The sequence below is a fragment of the Lynx rufus genome, unplaced genomic scaffold (genome assembly GCF_022079265.1).
Source record: "Lynx rufus isolate CCGP_SWC_20201006 ecotype Redwood Valley unplaced genomic scaffold, mLynRuf1.p SCAF_56, whole genome shotgun sequence".
Classification (NCBI taxonomy): Eukaryota; Metazoa; Chordata; class Mammalia; order Carnivora; family Felidae; genus Lynx; species Lynx rufus.
Window position 1 is genome coordinate 216,024 of NW_025814874.1, and position 20,367 is coordinate 236,390.

The 20,367-nt window shown below is 44.4% G+C and overlaps 1 protein-coding gene across 13 annotated transcripts in view; it reads right to left on the bottom strand.

The window, feature by feature from the left end:
* Positions 1-1,441: 1,441 nt before the first annotated feature.
* FAM120B (family with sequence similarity 120B) overlaps positions 1,442-20,367 on the bottom strand; it is a 94,004-nt gene continuing 75,078 nt past the window's right edge. For 6 of the 13 annotated variants that reach the window (XM_047101091.1, XM_047101098.1, XM_047101090.1 and 3 more), the window contains 2 exons: positions 16,728-16,776; positions 4,316-4,647 (listed from right to left, as the gene is read on the bottom strand). In XM_047101091.1, coding sequence (XP_046957047.1) covers positions 4,599-4,647; positions 16,728-16,776 — 98 coding nt within the window. In that variant the 3' untranslated portion in view covers positions 4,316-4,598. Of the gene's footprint in view, positions 1,594-4,315; positions 4,648-15,899; positions 16,192-16,727; positions 16,777-20,367 lie in introns of those variants that run through there. The other 7 variants (XM_047101099.1, XM_047101094.1, XM_047101089.1 and 4 more) reach the window with 4 other exon arrangements.

Below are 20,367 nucleotides of genomic sequence, written 5' to 3' on the forward strand. Positions count from 1 at the left end.
TTATTTCTTTCCCTTTATTTTCAACTACACAACACACAAAGTCATTCTTGTGGCAAAAATTCACGGATATGGCAGACGTCCCTCTTGAAACCTAGTCCCGTGTGCAGGCGAGCGCACCAGACGCCACTGTGGGCTCAGCCACACCAGGCACCCCTGCCCGTTCAACGAAGGGGCGCACTCACAGGGTTCCCGTCATGGGCACCCTCAGTCCCCCGCCTCTGCCTTCCGCTGCGTCTATGCCTCCTGTGGACACTAGCACGGCAGCTCCAGAGATGAGGGCTCTGGCCGGCCCCCCGGGGAGCGGCTGGGGGACTGTGGTAACAACGCTACTTGACTCAGAATCTAGTTTCAGTTTATTTAAATGACGTGTTGGAATGAAAGCTGCGTTAAGGAAGAGCTCTGAGCATTAAGGACCCTGATGCATGTTTGCACATATTTAAACAACATGAGAATAACAATTAATAGATTGACTCAGGAATCACCACTTTCTTTTTCCTCTCATGGGTGTACAGACTTACATTTGAGAAGGGGGCAGTACAGAGCCCATAGGAGGCCTGGCCAGACTACGTCCGGTGCCCAAGGCCTTTCCAGCTGTAGAACTTCGACAACAGGGCCAAATGAGAACCGGGACAAAGAAGTGGGTCTTCACTTGTTGTAACAGCAGACTAAGCACTGGTAACTGGTAGAGCGAAATGCGTATTACAGATCAGCGTCACAACACAAAGGAGAGCGGATGAGCCCAACCAACCACACCATCCCTACCGCTGCTGAACCAAGCACGTGAGACGGGGCCCCACGTCCCAGTCCCGCGGGAGCCGCTGGGCTCCCTGTGCTGCCTGTTCTCAGATGCGTCCTTCACACGAGGGTGGTCCGGCCATATTCCCTGGAACACAATGGTAACCACAAAACAGTCTTTCCCACTCACCAACTGAGCGCTCTTGAAGTGACCACAGAGACCTCAGCTGTGCCGTGAGGACCACAGCGAACTTTCACAAGGGCCTGCACATCCCAGGCCCGGGCCAACCACTCAGGAAGAAACTTGCTGGAAGTCGCACGTGTAACCCAAGCACAAGGGACTCAAGGGCGGCTGCCCGAAGCTACGCGGTCCTTTCCGGGTTGGTTTCCCTGTCTCGGGAGATGCTGTGGCCCGTGCTGTGCAGATTCACGCAGAGCAGGGCCTCGATGACACAGGCGTTCATCGTTTCTCCGTTCTCCCCACGAAGGTCTGTACATTTACAAGCTGTCAGAGACTACAGGGAATCTCCGCACTTGGGGTGGAGCCACAGCAAAGCTTCTGGGAGGCAGCAGGCAGTTCTTCACACGCCCTCAGCTCCGCCTGGCTGCCTGGTGCCACGTAAACGGCACAGTAGAGTGGAGTTCAAAACACATACCACGTTCAGGTCACCTCACTCAACATGTCTGTACTGTGTGCCCGTAACGGGTGAAAAACAGCAATCTCGTTCTAGGTCTTGGCTGTAGGTAAGCAAGATGTACCGTACTGGCTTTATGCTCAATGTCTACGTTTACAATGATTCCTTCTTCACCTGCGAGCGGGTCTGTCCTCTTCCAGCTGGTGGGCGTCAGTTGGACCACCTGCAACACAAGTGACTGCATGAGCCTCCCTGATGAGTGCATCCTGCAAGCTGGCCGCAGGGAGGAGGTGCCCAGGGCCCACAGCTGGCAGGCCTGGCCGGAGCCAGCGGGTGTGCGTGTCTGCACGTGTGCACGGCATATCCACTGGGGCGTGTGTGTCCGCACGTGTGGGGCATGTGCACCGGGGTATGCATGTCTGCACGTGCATGGTGTATCCACTGGAGCGAGCGTGTCTGCGCGTGTGCACAGCGTGTGCACCGGGGTGTCCGTGTCTGCGCGTGTGCACGGCATATCCACTGGGGTGTGTGTGTCCGCACGTGTGTGGGGCATATGCACCGGGGTATGCGTGTCTGCACATGTGTGTGGTGTATCCACTGGAGTGTGCATGTCTGCGTGTGTGCACAACGTATGCACCGGGGTGTGTGTGTCTGCGCGTGTGCATGGCATATCCACTGGGGTGTGCGTGTCTGCATGTGTGTGGGGCGTATGCACCGGGGTGTGCATGTTTGCACGTGTGCACAGCACATGCACTGGGGTTGCGTGCCTGCATGTATGCACGGGATATCCACTGGGGTGCGCATGTCCACACATGTGTGTGGCATATCCACTGGGGTGTGCGTGTCTGTGCGTGTGCACAGCGTATGCACCAGGGTGTGCGTGTCTGCACATGTGTGGGGCTTATGCACCGGGGTGTGCGTCTGCGCGTGTGCGGGGCATATGCACCGGGGCGTGCGTGTCTGTGCGTGTGTGCGGTATATCCACGGGGGTGTGCGTGTCTGTGCGTGTGTGTGGTGTATCCCTGGGTCTGGGAGAGGAGACAATGTTTCACGTAAGCATGTCCTGCCCGATTCCAGAATGAGTTGAGGACACACCCTTACTGAATGGAGAATGGTGGCCATCACTGTTGACTTCCTAATTGTTAATACCAAAGGTCACTGTTTCAACCAGATACTTAGTCCTGATGTCACCTATTGAGTGCTTACTGAGTGCTGACCCATGTAGCCCTCAGTGCTGGCACCCTCCGTATTCTGGAGATCATTCCTACCTCTACAACACTGGAAACTTCCCACCACTCTTCTGAAATGCCGTCCCCCCCAGGTCCCAGGGCACCGTGTTACTTGGTCTTTCCAGACCCCTAGAGAGGCACTTGCATAGGCCTCCCCCACTTTCCCACAGGTCTGCAGGTGCTGGTGCCCAGGACTTGGGAGACAAACGTAATGCCTAGGTCTCTATGATGTGCTGAGTAATGCTGGCCCTGCCAAATCCCTCTCCGGTCACCCCCCGGATGCCTCCTCTGACAGGAGCTCACCGCTGCGGATGCAACAGAGGACATGCTCACTGTGGGTTTGCACGTTGCAAGATGCATGTGAGCATATGCACCCTCCCACTGAATCCTGGGGGCAGGGGCGACATCACCCTCACTAGGAAGCGAGGAGTGGAGAGGCCAGGTGTGCCGTCCAAGGCCATACACACAGCAGGCCACAGAGCAGAAACTGAACCGGTCTTCTCTGCTCCCAAGTCAACCACAGCCAGCAGGGGCACCGCAATCACAATAGACCCAAAAGTTAGAGCTTGTCTACACTCACTCTCCTTCCCTTGTATTTCCTACCCAAGTTAATCGCACTGAAATCTGAACTCAATGCAAGTCAGGGACCTGAGGATCATTCGAGGGCCCTTCTCTACTGTTTCCCCTCACCCCAGTTACAAATGGTCCCCCAGGACTTCCTCAGATTTTTGTAATTACGTCATTCCCTTGGTGTCTCCAGGAAGAGCAAGAAGGCTCTTCCTATGACCTGAGGTAAGAGTCAAGGATTTCAGCATCAGGACCTCCCCAAGGATCCCGTGGCTGAAAGCCTCACCTGGGGTACTGGCTTCCCATCACTTTTACAATGCCCGACTCTGCAACACAATCTGCCCTGAAGAATTACCAGCCACGTGGGAACAAAAATCTAAAGTAGGAGCGCCTGGGTGGCTCAGCTGGTTGAGCGTCCAGCTTCGGCTCAGGTCACGATATCCTGGTCCATTGGTTCCAGCCCCATATCGGGCCCTGTGCTGACAGCTCAGAGCCTGGAGCCTGGAGCCCGCTTCAGATTCTCTGTCTCGCTTTCTCTTGCCCCTCCCCAGCTTGCGCTCTGTCTCTGTCTCTCTCAAAAATAAACATTAAAAAAATTTTTTTTATTCTAAAATAAAAACAAAGACCAAAAGAAACATATAGAAAGAGAAACAGAAGAAGATCCTATGAAGGAAGAAGGAAAAAACAAAATAAAACACAACTATTGGTGTAATTTACTCAGATGCAAAAGAAATGTTGCAGCCACGAAACAGAAGAGTATGCTATGAAAAAGAGACATGCCGAGCTCTCAGAATTTACAAACAGCACAATTAAAGATCAGAAAGAATGGGAGACAAATGTGATGTAATCTCCCACAAAGCAGAGCAAAAGACCAAGATACGAGGAGAGAAAATACAGGACAATTACAGGGCTGGAATATAGTGTCTAACCTCTGAGACAAGTAACAGAGAGCAGAGAGAATGGAAGGAAGGACATCACGAGAGAAATCATTGGAAGAAGGTTCCAGATCTGAAAGACGCTGACCGGCTTCTCACTGCCATCTGCGAGGCGGCTGGCCGGTGTGTTGGAGACAGGAAGGCTGCTGGCTTGGGCTGCCTTCCGTGGCATTCCCCATCGCACTCCACGCGGGGGCTCTCCTGGAGTCCAGGTGTCCAGAGGCTGGGCCGTGGGGACCGGAGCCAAGCCTGAGGCTGCTCCTAGGACTTGCCCCACCGACTTCTCGGGGGTGCAGCCTGTCCGCAGAGCTGCCAAGTTAAGGAGCCACTTCTCTGCCGATGGACACTGGGGTTGTTCCCATCTGTTGACTGATGTGGATAATGATGTCATGAACATCATGGCTGCACCATTTCACATTCCCTCCGGCAGTGCACGGGGGTCAGGTTTCTCCACATGCTTGTCAATACTTAGTATTTTCTGTTTAGTAGTAGTAGTATCATCCTAGTAGGTGTGAAGCGGTACCTTGCAGTTTTGACTTGTATTTCCTGTGACAAATGATGCAGAGCATCCTTTGATGAGTTTCCTGGCCATTTACACATCTTCTTCACAGAAAAGTCTATTCACACCTGGGTGGCTCAGTTGGTTAAGCATGTGACTTCAGCTCAGGTCACGGTGTCACGGTTTGGGGGTTCAAGCCCCACAGCGACTTGCTGCTGTCAGTACACAGCCTGCTTGGGATCCTCTGTCCCTTGCTCTCTGCCGTTCCCCTGCTCACGTGTGCTCTCTCTCAAAAAATAAATTTTCTTTTTAAAAAAGAAACATCTATTCAAGCCCTGTTACCTTTTCGTTGTCAAGTTATGGAGGTTTTATACATATACATATTTTGGATATTAATCCCTTATCAGAAACATAGCATTTTCTCTTTCAGTACATTGTCTTTTCACTTCTTTAGTATTTATTTTTGAGAGAGAGAGAGAGACAGAAAGAGAGGGAGACACAGAATCTGAAGCAGGTTCCAGGCTCCAAGCTGCCAGCACAGAGCCCAACGCGGGGCTTGAACCCATGAACTATGAGGTCATGACCTGAACCGAGGTTGGTCGCTCAACCAACTGAGCCATCCAGGTGCCCCTTCACTTTTTTTTTTTTTTTTAACTTTTATTCACTTTTTGATAGAGACCGAGTGTGAGCGGGGGAGGGGCAGAGAGAGGGGGAGACACAGAATCTGAAGCAGGCTCCAGGCTCCGAGCTGTCAGCAGAGCCCGACATGGGGCTCGAACTCACGGACTGTGAGATCATAACCTGAGCTGAAGTTGGATGCCCAACCGACTGAACCACCCAGGCGCCCTTCACTTTTTTAATATTATTTTTTATTGTACCGAATTTTTAAATTCTGATAAAATCTAATTTATCTATTTTTTCTTTTGTTGCCTATGCTTTTGGTGTCATACCCGTGAGGTCTTTGCCAAAGCCAATTCCATGAAAATTTTCTCAATGCTTTATTTAAAGAGTTTTAGGGGCACCTGGGTGGCTTAGGTCATGATCTCACGGTTTATAGGATCAGCCCCACACTGGGCTCTGCTCCTGACAGTACAGAGACTGCTTGGGGATTTCTCTCTCTCCCTCTCTCTGCCCCTCCCTGGTGCTCTCTCTCTCTCCAAATTAATAAACATTAAAAAAAAATAGAGTTTTATATTACAGCCCTTGAGTCTAGGTCTTCGACCCAGTTTGAGTTAATTTTGATATGTGGTGTGAGGTAAGGGGTCTAATTTCATTCTTTTGCATGGGATATCCAATTTTCCCACACTATTAAATACTTTGAATGAATGAATAAATAAACTGCTTTCTTAATTTCCTTTCCTGATTACTCACTGCTGGTGTTAGAAACACAATGGATTTTTGTCTGTTGACTTACTAAATTCTGCAGCTTTGGTGAATTTATTAGCTTTGGTAGCTTTCCTGTGGAATGTTTGGATTTTCTATACATAAGTTCATGACATGTATGGCTAGAGACAGCTTTACATCTTCCTTTTCATTTTGGATGCTTTTATTTTTTTCTTATCTAACTGCTCTAGCTAGAATGCCAGTACAAGGCTGAACAGTAGTGGTGAAAGTGGGCACCTTGTTCCTGACCTTAAGGGGGAAGCTTCTCACCTTCCACCATTGAATATGATATTAACTATGGGTTTTTCATAAATACCTTTTATCATGGTGAGGTATTTTACCTCTATTCCTAGTCTTCTGAGAGTTTTTGATATTTATCAACTTTATTTTAATTAAAAAATTTTTAAATGTTTATTTTTGAGAAAGAGAGAGTGTGCACATGGGGGAGGGGTAGAGAGACAGGGAGAGGGGCAGAGAATCCGAAGCAGGACCTGTGCTGTCAGTGCAAAGCCTGATGTGGGGCTTGAACTCATGAACCATGAGATCATGAGCTGAACTGAAGTCAGATGCTCAACCAACTGAGCCATCCAGGCACCTATGAGGGTTTTTATTATGAAAGGATGTTGGATTTTGTCAAATGTCTTTTTTAATGCATCGAATGTGACTGCCGTCTTCATTTTAATAATGTGGTATATTACACCTATTTTATATTGAATAACCCTTTCATTCCCGGAATAAATCCCACTTGGTCACTGTGAATAATCTTATTAATATTCTATCAGATTCAACTTATTAATATTTTGTTGAAGATTTTTGCATTCATATTCACAAACTATATTGGTTTATAATTTTCTTTTCTTGTAAAGTTCTTATCTGGCTTAGGTATCAGGGAAATTTTGGTCTCATTGAGTGTTTGGTCTTTAAAAAAATTTTTTTTGGACAGTTTGAGAAGGATTGGTGTCAGTTCTTTTTTAAATGCTTGGTAGAACTCACGGAGAAGCAATCCGGTCCAGGACTTTTCTTTGTTGGAGATTTCTAATTACTAATTCAATCGTGTTACTTATTAAAGTCTATTGAGATTTTCTATTTTTTCTTCAGTCCGTTTAGGTGATTTATTAAGTTTTAAGGAGTGTGCCCATTTTTCCTAGACTGGCATATAATTTTTCATACCATGCTCTTAAAATCATTTTTATCTTTGTCATGTCAGTTGCAGTGTCCTCACTTCCATTTCTGATTTTATTTCTATCTTCCGTTTTCATCTAAAGATTTCTCAATTTCCCTACCTTTTTAAAGAACCAATTCTAGATTTCACTGATTTTTCTCTATTGTTTTTCTATTCTGCATCTTGTATATCTCCACTTTAATCTTTATTATTTCTTTCCTTTTGGTAGCCTTGGGTTTAGTTTGCTTTTTCTTTTTATAGTTCCTCAAGATGAAATACAGTCTACTGATTTGAGATCCTTTTTCCTTTTAAAATGTAGGTGTTCATAGCTACACATTTCTCTCCAAGCACTGCTCTTGGTGAACCCCATGAGTTTAGTATTTTGTGTTTTCATTTTCATTTGCGTCTAAGTATTTTCTGCTTTTCCTTGTGATTTCTTCTATGACCCATTGGTTGTTTAGTAGTATGCTGTTTAATTTTCAATTTTATGAATTTTCCAGTTGTCCTTCTGTTGTTGATTTCTAACTTCCTCTCACTGTGTATCAAAGAGACATGCTTTGTGGCTAATATAAGGCCTAACCTGAAGAGTGTTCCAGATGTCAGTTAGATCCAGTTGGTTTATCATGTCGTCTAATTCCTTTATTTCCTCCCTTACTTTCTGTCTGCTGTTCTATTATTAAAAGTGGAGTATTAAAGTCTCTATTATTATTGAATTATTTCTTTCAATTCTGTCAATTTTTGTTTCATACATTTCGAGCGTCTGTAATTTGGTAAGCAAACATTTGTAATTGTTTTATCTTCCTGGTGTATTGAAACTTTTCTTGAACTATAGTTGACACACAACAACACATTAGTTTCAGGTGTACAACATAGTAATTTGACAAGTTTATATACTATACTACAAATGTTGCTTCCATCTGTCACCATGTACACTATTAGAATACCATTGACTATATTCCCGTTACTGTGCCTTTCATCCCGTGACTTATTCATGCCATAACTGGCAGTCTGTGACGTCCACTCCCCTTCACCCACTTTGCTCATCCCCCTCTCCCTTGCCCTTCTGGCAACCACCAGTTTGTTCTTTGCTTATGGGTCTGTTTCTGTTTTTTTTTCTTGTTGTTCGTTTGTTTTTTAGATTTCACTTATGAGTGAAATCTTACGGTATTTGTCTTTTTCTGTCTCACTTAATTTCAGTTACCATAATACCCTATAGGTCCATCCATGTTGTTGCAAATGGAAAGAACTCATTTTTTATGGCTGAGTAATATTCCATTGTGTATATGTACTATATCTTCCTTATCCAATCATCTATAGAGGGACGCTTGGGTTGCTTCCATAATTTAGCTATTGTAAATACTGCAATGAACAAGGGGATGCATATATCTTTTTCAAACAGTGTTTTGTTTTCTTTGGGTAAATAGCCAGTAATAGGATTACTGGATCATATGATATTTCTAATTTTTTTGAGGAACCTCTATAGTATTTTCCACAGTGGTTGCACCAATTTACATTCCCACCAATGGTGCACAAGGGTTCCTTTGAGTCCATCTTTGTCAACACATTATTTCCTTTGATTTTACCCATTCTAACAGAGGTAAGGTGATACCTCATTATGGTTCTGACTGCATTTTCCAGATGATTAGTGATGTTGAGCATCTTTTCATGTGTCTGCTGGCCATCTGCATGTCTTTGGGAAAATGTTCAAGTCCTCTGCCCATTTCTAAATTTTATTATTTTTTTGGTGTTGAGTTTTAGAAGTTCTTTACATATTTTGGATATTAACACTTTATCAGATATATTATTTGCAAATATCTTCTACTCGGTAGGTTGTCTTTTTGTTTTGTTGATGGCTTCCTTCACTGTATAAAAAACTTTTTATTTTGGTGTAGTCCCAATTGTTTATTTTTGCTTTTATTTCCCTTGCCTGAGGAGACCTATCTATTACCGTCTTGGTTTTCTTCTACAAGGTTTATGGTTTCAGGTCTCACACTGGTGTCTTTAATCTATTTTCAGTTTATTTTTGTGTGTGGTGTAAGACAGCGGTCCAGTTTCATTCTCTTGCAAGTGGCTGTCCAGTTTTCCCAACACCATTTATGGAAGAGACTGTCTTATTCCCATTGTACATTTTTGCCTCTTTTGTCATAGCTTAACTGACCATGTAAGTGTGCATTTGGGCTATTTTGATCCACTGATCCATGTCTGTTTGTCACATACACGTATTTGACACATATGTGTCAGTACCATACTGTTCTGATTATAGCTTTGTAGTATATCTGGAAATCTGGGATTGTGAAACCCAACACTGTTCTTTCTCAGGATTGCTTTGGCTATCCAGGGTCTTTTGTGGTTCCATATAAATTTTAGTACTATTCATGCTAAATATGTAAAAAATGCTATTGGTATTTTGATAGGGATTGCACTGAATCTGTGGATTGCTTTGGATAGTATGGACATTTTAACAATATTAATTCTTCCAATCCCTGAGCATGATGTATTGTTCCATTTGTTTTTGTACATTGTATCTTTTGTACATTGTACATTTGTACATGTACATTGTACACTGTACATGTACATTGTACATTTGTTCCATTGTATCTTCTTCAATTTCTTTCATCAATGTTTTATAGTTTCCAGAGTATAGGTCTTTCATCCCCTTCATTAAAACCATTTATTCCTAGATATTTTATTCTTTTTGGTGCAATTGTAAATGGAATTTTTTTTTTAATTTCTATTTCATTATTAGTGTATAGAAATGCAACAGAATTTTGTGTATTAATTCTGTATCCTGCAACTTACTGCATTTGTTAGTTCTAATAGTTTTTTGGTGGAGTCTTTGGGGTTCTGTGTGTATGATACGTGATTTGCAAATAATGGCAGTTTTACTTCTTCCTTATCAAAGTGGATGCCTTTTATTTCTTTTCGTTGTCTGATTGCTGTGGCTAGGACTTCCAGTACTTTGTTGAATAAAAGCTGCAAGTGTGTACATCCTTGTCTTGTTCTTGATCTTAGCAGAAAAGCTCTTTCACCACTGAGTATGATGTTAGCAATGGGTTTGTCACATATGACCTTTATTATGTTGACGTTCCCTCTAAACCCACTTTGTTGAGTTTTTATCATGAACAGATGCTGAATTTTGTCAAATGCTTTTTCTGCATCTAGTGAGAAGATCATGTAATTTTTGTTGTTTATTTTGTTAATGTTGTGCATTGTGTTTACTGGTTTGCAGATATTGAACCATCCTTCCATCCCCAGAATAAATCTCACTAGATTGGAGTGAATGATCCTTTAATATATTGTTGAATTCAGTTTGCTACTATCTTGTTGAGAATTTTTGCATCTATGTTCATCAGGGATACTGGACTATGATTTTCTCCTATTATAATATTTTTGGTTTCTATATAAGGGCAATGCTGGACTCACAGAATGTATCTGGAAGCTTTTCTCTCTCTTCTATTTTGAATAGTTTGAGAAGAATATGTATTAACTCCTCTTTAAATGACTGATAGACGGATACCTAGGTGGCTTGGTCAGTTAAGTGTCTGACTCTTGATTTCGGCTTAGGTCATAATCTCACAGTTTGTGAGTTCAAGTCCTGTGTTGGGCTCTGAACTGACAGTGTGGAGCCTGCTTGGGATTCTCTCTCTCCTCCTCTCTCTATGCTCCTCTCCCTCACACACATGCTCTCTCTCTCTCCCAAAATAAGTAAATATACTTTAAAAAAGTGACTGGTAGAATTCATCTGGTCCTGGACTATTGCTTAATGGAAGTTATTTGATTACCAACTCAATTTCATTACTAGTAATTGGTCTGTTCAGATTTTCTATTTCTTCCTGATTCAATGTGAAAGACTCTATGTTTCTAGGAATTTATCCATTTCTTCTAGGTTGTCCAATTTGTTGGGATGTGATTTTTCGTAGGATTCTCTTATAATTCTTTTTATTTCCATGGTGTTGGTTATTTTTTTTTAATCTTTATTTGAGAGAGAAAGACAGAGCCTGAGTGGAGAGCAGCAGACAGAGAAGGAGACAGAATCTGAAACAGGCTCCAGGCTCTGAGCTGTCAGCACAGAGCCTGATGTGGGGCTCAAACTCACAAACCATGAGATCATGACCTAAAGCTGAAGTCAGATGCTTAACCCATTGAGTCACCCAGGCGTTCCCCATGGTGTCAGTTATTTATTTGTTTCTTTATTTTGAGAGAGAGAAAGAGAGAAAGAGAGAGAGAGCGAGAGAGAGAGCACAAGTGTGATCAGGGCAGGAACAGAGTGAAAGATAGAGAATCCCAAGAAAGCTCTGTGCTGTCAGCATGGAGCCCAATGCAGGGCTCGAACTCACAAACTGTGAGATCATGACTTGAACTGAAATCGAGTTGGACACTTAATTGGCTGAGCCACCAGGTGCCCCTCCATTTTTAATTTTTGAGCAACCGCCATACTGTGTTCTGCAGTGGCTGTATCAATTTTTGACATTCCATCAATGGTGCACAAGTGTTTCTTTTTCTCCACATCCTCGCCAACACTTGTCTCTTGTCTTTTTGATGATGGCCATTCTAACAGGTATGAGGTAATAGCTCACTGTGGTTTTGATTTGCATTTCCCTGATGATTAGAAATGTTGAGCATCTTTTCATGTACCTGTTGGCCACCTGTATGTCTTCTTTGGAGAAATGTCTATTCATTTCCTTTGCCCCTTTTTCAATTGGGTTATCTGGGGTTTTTTGGGGGGGGGCTTGTTTTTTGTTTTGTTTTTACTCTTGAGTTATAATAGTTCTTTATATATTTAGATGTTAACCTCTTATCAGATATATGGTTCACAAATATTTTCTCCCATTCTATAGGTTGCCTCTTCACTTTGATCACAATGTTTCCTTTGCTGTGCAGGAGCTTTTTAGTTTGATGCAGTACCACTTGTTTATTTTGCTTTTGTTGTCTGTGCTTTGGTGTCATATCCAAAATATTTACAAGACCAATGTCAAGGAGGTTATTCCCTATATTTTCTTCCGGGAGTTTTCCAATTTTAGATCTTATGTTTAAGTCTTTAATCCATTTTTATCTAAGTTAAGGCTCTAATTTCATTCTTACACATGTGGATATTCAGTTTTCCTAATATAAATTATTAAAGACACTGTCCTTTTTCCATTGTGTGTTCTCGGAGCCACTTTGAAGATTAGTTGACCATACATATGAGGCTCTCTATTCTGTTCCATTGAGCTCTGAGCCTATTTTTATGTAAATACCACACTATTTTGATTAGTTTGGCTTTGTAATATAGTTTGACATCAAGAAATGTGACACCTCTAGCTTGGTTATTCTTTCTCAAGATTGCTTTAGGTATTTGGGGTATTTTGTGGTTCCATACAAATTTTAGTATTATTTGTTTTATTTTGGGGAAACTGCCATTGAAATTTTAATAGGGATTACACTGAACCTGTGGATTGTTTTGGGTAGTGTAGACATTTTAACAATATTAATTCTTCTGATCCATGAACCCAAGATATCTTTGCATTTATTTGTGTCTTCAATTTTTTTCATCAGTGTTTTGTACTTTATATTATACAGATCTTTCACCTCCTTGGTTAAATTTATTTCTAAGTATTTCATTCTTTTTGATGCCACCGTAATTAGATTTTCTTAATTTCCCTTTTGAATAATCTATTGTTAGCATATAGAAATGTTATATTGATCTTGTGTCCTGCAACTTTACTGGATTCATTCAAAGTTCTAACAGTTTTTGGATGAAGTCTTTAGGGTGTTCTACATATGCAATCATGTCATCAAGCAGATCTTACTTCCTTTATTTCTTTTTCTTGCCTAATTGCTCTGGCTAGAATTTTTAGTACTATGCTGCAGAGAAGTGGTGAGAGTGGACATCCTGCTCTTATTCCTGATCTTAGAGAAAGATGTCACTATTGAGTATGATGCTAGCTATGGGTTGGTTGGCCTTTATTAAGTTGAGGTACGTTCCTTCTATACCTACTTTGTTGAGAGCTTTTACCATGAAAGGATGATACATTTTGCTAACATATGAAGAAAATATTAACACAACTGAAGGGAAAAATAGATAGCAATATAATAACAGGAGGGGACTCTAATATCCCACTTTCAACAGTGAGTATGTCACCTAAACAGCAAATCAATAAAGAAACATTGGACTTGAACGACACTTTAGACCAGATGACCCTGACAGACATCTACAAAACAGAAGAATACACACTATTCTCAAGCACACACAGAATATTCCTCAGGATAGATCATAGATTAGGCCATGAAACAAGTCTTAAAAACTTAACAAGATCGAAATTATATTAAGTATATTTTCTGATCACAATGGTGTGAAACTAGAAACCAATAAGAGGAGGAAAACTGGAAAATTCACAGATCTGTGGAAATTAAACAACACATTCTTGAACAACCAACAGGTAGGTCAAGAAGAAATCAAAAGGTATCTTGAGACAAACAAAAACAGAAATCCAACATACAAAAACTAGTGGGAAACAAAACTAATAGGATGCAACCAAAGCAGTTCTGAGAGGGATATTTATAGTAATAAATGCCTACTACATTAGAAAAAAGAAACACCTCAATTCAACAACCTAACTTTAGACCTCAAGAAACTAGAAAAAAAAAAATACTAAGCCCAAAGACAGCAGAAAGAACAAAGATTAAAAGAAAAATAATAAATGGGACAAGAAAGACAATGAAAAAGATAAATATAACTAAATTGGTTTTTTGAAAAGATAAACAAAACTGACAAACCTTTAGCTAGACTGACAAGAGAAAAAGATCACTCAAGGAGAAATGACAACTGATACTACAGATGTGACTACTATGAACAATTATATGCCAACAGCTAGACAACCTGGAAGAAGCAAATGAATTCCTAGAAACATACAACCTATGAAGGCTGAATCATGATCAGACAGGTAATCTGAACAGACTGGTCAATGAGAAAGGAGACTGAATCAGTAATTAAAAAGCTCCCAACAAAGGAAAGTCCAGGACCAGGCTTTCCTGGTGAATTCTACCAAACACTGAAAGAAGAATTAATGTCAATTTTTCTCAAACTCTTCCAAAAAACTGAAAGAGAAGGAAAACTTCCAAACTCATTTTACGAAGCCATGATACCCTGATATCAAAACCAGACAAGGACACTATAAGAAAACTATAGGCCAATAGCCCTGATAAACAAGGATGCAGAAATCCTCAACAAAATACCAGCAAACCAAATTCAACAGCATATTTAAAGGATCACATACCTTGATCAGTGATATTTATCCCTTGGACGCAAGAAATGTTCAACATATGCAGAACAATCAACATGATACACCACATTGAGAAATGAAGAATAAAAAAAATTATATGGTCATCTCAATTGATACAGAAACAGCATTTGACAAAATTCAACATCCTTTCCTTCACCAAGATCCCAACATATTGGATGGTGAAATGTCCAAATAATGAAAGAAACGTGAAATATATTTATTGTATTATTAAAAAAATTTTTTTAACGTTTATTCATTTTTGAGACAGCACAAGTGGGGGAGGAACAGAGAGAGAGGGAGACACAGAATCGGAAGCAGGCCCTAGGCTCTGAGCCGTCAGCACAGAGCCCGATGTGGGGCTTGATCTCACTGACCGTGAGATCATGATCTGAGCTGAAGTCGGACGCCCAACCGAGCTGGCCAGGCATCCCTGAAACTATATTTACTTATGAGTGATATATTGTTTTATTTCCACCTTTAAATTGATATATGGACATTTTGTCAAAAGACTAGGCTGCAGAGGTAATTAACCTACGGAACAATAACAAGATCACAGAAACTTACTGTACTGGCTTTTCAAACCCAAGAAAGATTATACAAACTCAATGGCTTACTTAAGCTTGCTAACGGACCTCAAATATTTTATTCTCAAGTTAGAATTCAGATATTATAAAAGGGGGAAATAATTTTCATGGAGGTCTACTCTTTTAGTCTAAGGGATGAGAATTTATCTCAAAGTTATAAAAATAGCAGCAAAGAAGTGAAACTTCTAGAAGCAGCAGTGGTCTCCAATGAGCAGAAATGAAAGAATATTAATACTTAGATAGGAAACACCAGAAGTAGAATGAAAAAAATTTATTTGTAACGATGGGAAATTAGGTTGTAGGTCCTACAAGACTTGCATGAAAAGTAATTAGAGATGGAAATGTCCTTCATAAGGAATTGCAGGAAGTGGTGAGGATGCTTCAAACATAAAAATATCTGGAGACTGTATCCCTGTTTTGGTAAATGCTAGCTGGGATTTTCAGGCAAGACAAAGCCAGGAGCTCTGCATACTTGAGCTGTTGGGGGAATTCATCCAGCGCAATATACAGACCGGACTGTGACTATGCTCAGGGCTTCTTTGGTTTTTCCAGACAGCAGCAGCTGGACGTGTCCTCTGGGCAACACGCACGCACATTTCTGAGAGTTTCTGGGAACCTCCAGAGCCACGGTGTGTGGTGCAGGACGGCCTTTGTCTCCTAACCTCTAATCTAGATTTCTTTCCATTGTCAATACCCCAGGGGTTGAGCTCAGTACAATTTTGGCCTTACGATTTCAATTCTTGAATTACCTGAAAATTCTCCCATGAAACCTGGATGTGTCTAGGATGGTTTTTTAAAAACAAAACCCCTTCAATGTTCAGACCAGAGCAACAAATGAACCATTCATTAGTGGCGTCATAAAGTAGCTGCTGACGCTCAACTACTGCCTCCTCCCACCCACCCCCCCCCCCTCCCCAGGCCTCCTGTCTGATGGACCCAGGCCTGCCCCACACAACTGCTGTCAGAACTCTGAGCTGGGGCCCGGCAAAAGTAAAATGGAAAGGACGACACTACGGGAACAGACCCGCGGGCCACACACTGTTATGCTTCCCAGGCAGGGCTGGGCCCTCCATGCAGAGCAGGGTCTCCCACCAGGAAGGCGAGGAGGAGGTTGTGACTTCTTTCTCTGTATTTATAATTAGAAAGCAATTCTTGGAATATTCTACAACCACAGGGCGTCATGTCTCCAGTCGTTACAATCTGCCGTTAAGTTAAAAAAAGCAAGACACAGTAAGATTCCAACTCATTAAAGAAAAGAAAAAACAACCATTCCCCACAGACACAGATGAAGAACTTATGGTCGTTAACAACTGTTTGGGGCCACGGACTCAGGCACAACCTCTGAAAATAAGTCAACAGAGAGCTTTTTTGTACGATACAAGGGAGAAGTCACTGAAAAGGATGTTTTTCCTTTTCATGAAAAGCTAGGTCTAGACCTCACTGACTGTTTCTCCCCAAGGACACAACTGGTACGCTGTTCTGAGCGCCTCACTTTCAAGAAGGGCGTATCCCCAGGACTCTAAGTCCAGACTCGGGGTCTCTTTCTGTCCACACTCTTTCTAGGAGCAAACTCATCTATCTGAAAGCCGTGTTCACTTAGCCCCACGTCAGAATTTAACGTCTAAATTATTTTAAAGTTTAGCAACTGATATGAAAGATTTAGGTTACAAAGGCAGATACTTGACTTCCATCTTTGATAAGATGGATTTATCTGAGGCTGTAAGAGGTGCACTTACCCGGAAGAGGAGTATCTTCTCCAATGGTCAGGCTCATACTGTCTATTTCCTGCACCAAACAGACATGCAAACCGAAACTAAGTTAATTACATTTCTCTAAATTCAAACTGCGAAAACCGCACATTTCTAAGTATGCATAAAAACATGCTGAGTTGTACTTGGAGGACGTAACTTATTACTCTCTTCTCTGATGTTGCCACTGTGATTAAAAGTTTGTTGCACACACTTTCCATTAGAGTAGGAAGCAATTAATTAAGAGGCGGTTCTGCTGTTAGACGGAGCAGTGTCCAACCACCTGCACTGAATCTAGACGGTCTCTGCTGCCAATGATATTGGGAAAGGAACTTCGTAAGCAGATGGCTCACGGAGGACACTTTGCCAAGGACGGAAAAAGCAACGTGTGGCCCTACAGCTGAGTGCGGAGGTTCCCTTCCCAGTGCAGCCGGCCACTTTTTGTCCCCCGCTATACAGGGAGTGGCAGGCGAGAACCAGAAGACAGCCAGCCTGCCATCAAAAAAGGTGGTTGTTTTCACATTCAGAAAATGACACTTTTCCTACAAAGCTTTCCATGCTTCTGCTTGACTGACGACGCCCATGCCTCTCCCACTGAGGGCGGCCTTTGTCCCTCCCAGGAGTGTGAGGCTGGCAGGGGCTCTGGCAGAGGGCTGAGTGGCAGGAGAAGGTCACAGCAAGGCCAGAATGAGGTTTCCAGGCCCCACCTTGTTATCACAGATGACCAGAGGTGGTTTTACAACAGCCCAGGCCTCCTACAGAATTACCACCTTACCACCGGTAAGTGAGACGCTCAAGAAATCACAGGCAAATGTGCTTTGCTACTGACTGTGGAATTTAACACATTTCTCACCAACAGAAAGGAAGATGTTCAAATGTTCTCACTTTAGCGGCTTTGATGTCCCCCACTGCGCTTCACAGGTCTGGAAGCAAATGCTTCACAGGGAGGCTGGTGCCGCCGAAGGGCCCTGCAGCTCTGTGTCTGAGTCTCCCTGCCCGGCACGGTGGGCAGGCTCCCCGCTCCTCCATCGGGCCAGGCAGGCACCGGCCCCGGAAACTTCCCAACGGTCTCAGTAACTCAGTATGTTCATTCCGAGGCGTTTTTAGTTTTTCACTTAAAACAAAGAATTTTTCCCATTAACTCTGTCCAGGCAGTACTGACAACTTTCTACTTAGACTACTTAGATACCTCTAAAAAATGCTAAAATAGGAGTTCAAGGGTAGATAAAACCCAGCAAAATGTGTGGGGGCCAAGTAAAGACGATGTAATTCTTTTACGGCAACTAAAGCTGAACAAGGGGATGACGTGACCTCAAACAACGCTCCAGTCCTAACAAATAAAAGGCGTGACATACGCGTGTGAACATGTATTTTATGCAGACACATCTGAAACTGGAAAACATACTGGTACCACCAACAAAATTTTTGTGAACATTTTTCCACGTGAGGCAAAATGCAAATGAAATGGTGTCCGTGCTTAACCACTGTCCTGCAGGAGCCTTTCAATTCCTCACGCCCCCCACGCCCAAATTCTTTTTGCTTTTAATTTGAGTGCAGCTGACACACGATGTCCCGCTCGGCAAATCTGCACGTGCTGCTGCGTCCACTGCCAGGGACTGTGCTCTGGAGGCCCGCATCCCCGTCCCCAAATTCTGACATCTGACCCTAACGCAAGCCACCTCGTTTGCCTTTGACCGAGGTCTCCCGGGCACGTTTTTCAGCCCCAATCCCTCAGGCACCACCACTCCCGGACTCTTATGTTACCACCGCGGTCCCGTCCCCTGAGGAGGGTTTGGGTTCAAACCAGGGCGCTTCTGAAGCAGCTGCAGGCTTGGGCCGCTGAGGCCATCAGCGTTTCCTTGATTCTCCGTGGTCTAGCACCCAGCCTGACAAACATCCCCGAGAGTTCCCAATGTTCCCGGAAACCCAGGCTGGTCCTGTGGGTGGGGGAATCACACCCGAAGCGAGAAGCCCTTTCTGTGTGGCCTTCACGGCAGACAGACCTAGAGGCCCTGCGACCTGCTAGGGTCAGGTCCACGGGCGAGTGCTGAGTCCAGGATCTGAGGCTGCGCTTGCCCGTGAGAACCCACTGCAGCAGGCCTCCTCGGGGAAAGATGAGATGAGTTATTAAGAAATCCTGCAGAGCCTTCTCTGTTTCCGAAAAGCTCGAATTCAAGGGCACCAGGCTTGGGCCAAGGTGAGGCACGTCCTCGATGGCACGTCTGAGAGTGGCGCCACCATCATCACTCGGGTGTCGCTACTCCCCGGCGGAACCACAGGGCTCAGGGCCAGGAGGACACCAAGGCTGCCAGGCCGTGACCGAGGGCATGTAGCACGTGAGCGGGCGGCCTGGAAGCAGAAATGCGCACGTGGTGGTCGTCTGTCCCACCCCAGGTGACTGTGCTCACCTCCCCACAGAACTCGTCACCTCCTCCCCTCTACCGTGCCCGGGCTTCCCTTGCAGCCCTCCTCTCCCTGACTTTGTACTATCTCATCTTTCCCGACTTGCGACACCAGCAGGAAGAAAAGGAGACAAGCCTAAGCCAAAGGGGATCAAGAGGAAGGTTTCCATTTCCCACACCAGGCCATACGTGGGGAGCAGTGATGTCGGGGAGAGCGGCTGCCGGGGAGCCTCTGTCATCTGCTCAGAGGAACGCGGGGAGGACCACGTACACCCCGTCACGCCGGGCTGCCTGGAAGGCGTGCAGCACGCCTGCCCTCATTCTGCTTGCCTGAGCTCGGTGGGTGCGCTCTGATCCTCACCTGGAGGGGCCAGGGCCTTGCGAGCTTGACAGCACCGTAGCTTTAAGGGTGACAGGGACCCAGAGTCCTACTGCTTAAACATACGTGGGACGGGATACGCAGACGGGCAGGGCTGGACCCGCTCTCCGCTCCAAGCCCATCACACACGTATTTCAAACACAGGATGGGGGCCTACAGGTCACACCCTGCTAGCATTACAGAAGAGGTCCGTCACCAGCTTTGTACTGAAGGTCCACAGGCTCTGAGATCTGTGGGTGGCGGTCTGGTGACTAAGGGAACATCTCTCCAGAATGGACACATGGAGCACCTCATGTGAAGTGAACTTCCAGGGCTCTGACCAGTGCTGCCTGCCTCCTGCTCCCCTCCCAGCCACACAGGGTCCCGAGGCCGCCTTCTGCGCACACCCCTCCCGTAGGCGTCTGGTGGCTGCTCCCTCTCACCGGGTCTCTGCTTAAACACCACCTCTCAGAGGGGTTTTCTCGGACCCCAGTGAAGACGGGGGTGATGCACACTCCATGTGCATTTGTCCAGCTCCGCCTGGCTGCTGGAAGACGTGTCGTTCTTAACGAGTTAGGAGCCCCAAGGAGAGGCAGACAGCCCGACGGGGCAAGGCCACACACTGTGGAGCCTCCAGGCTGGGGGGGGGGGCACCTGCCGCATGTATGCACCCTTAGGACAGCTCAGCTCGACAGGCTGAGTAAGCGCTGACGTCGTGCACACACAACGGGTCCAACCAGAGGGCACCTGGAGTGCCACCTTCGCAGACGCGAGCCCACAGCTCCGGGTGTCAGAGTCTGACTTTAGGTAAGTTTACACACCCTCCTTCGTCTTCTGGGTTCTCTCTTTGTGGTTCAGCTCAATAAAC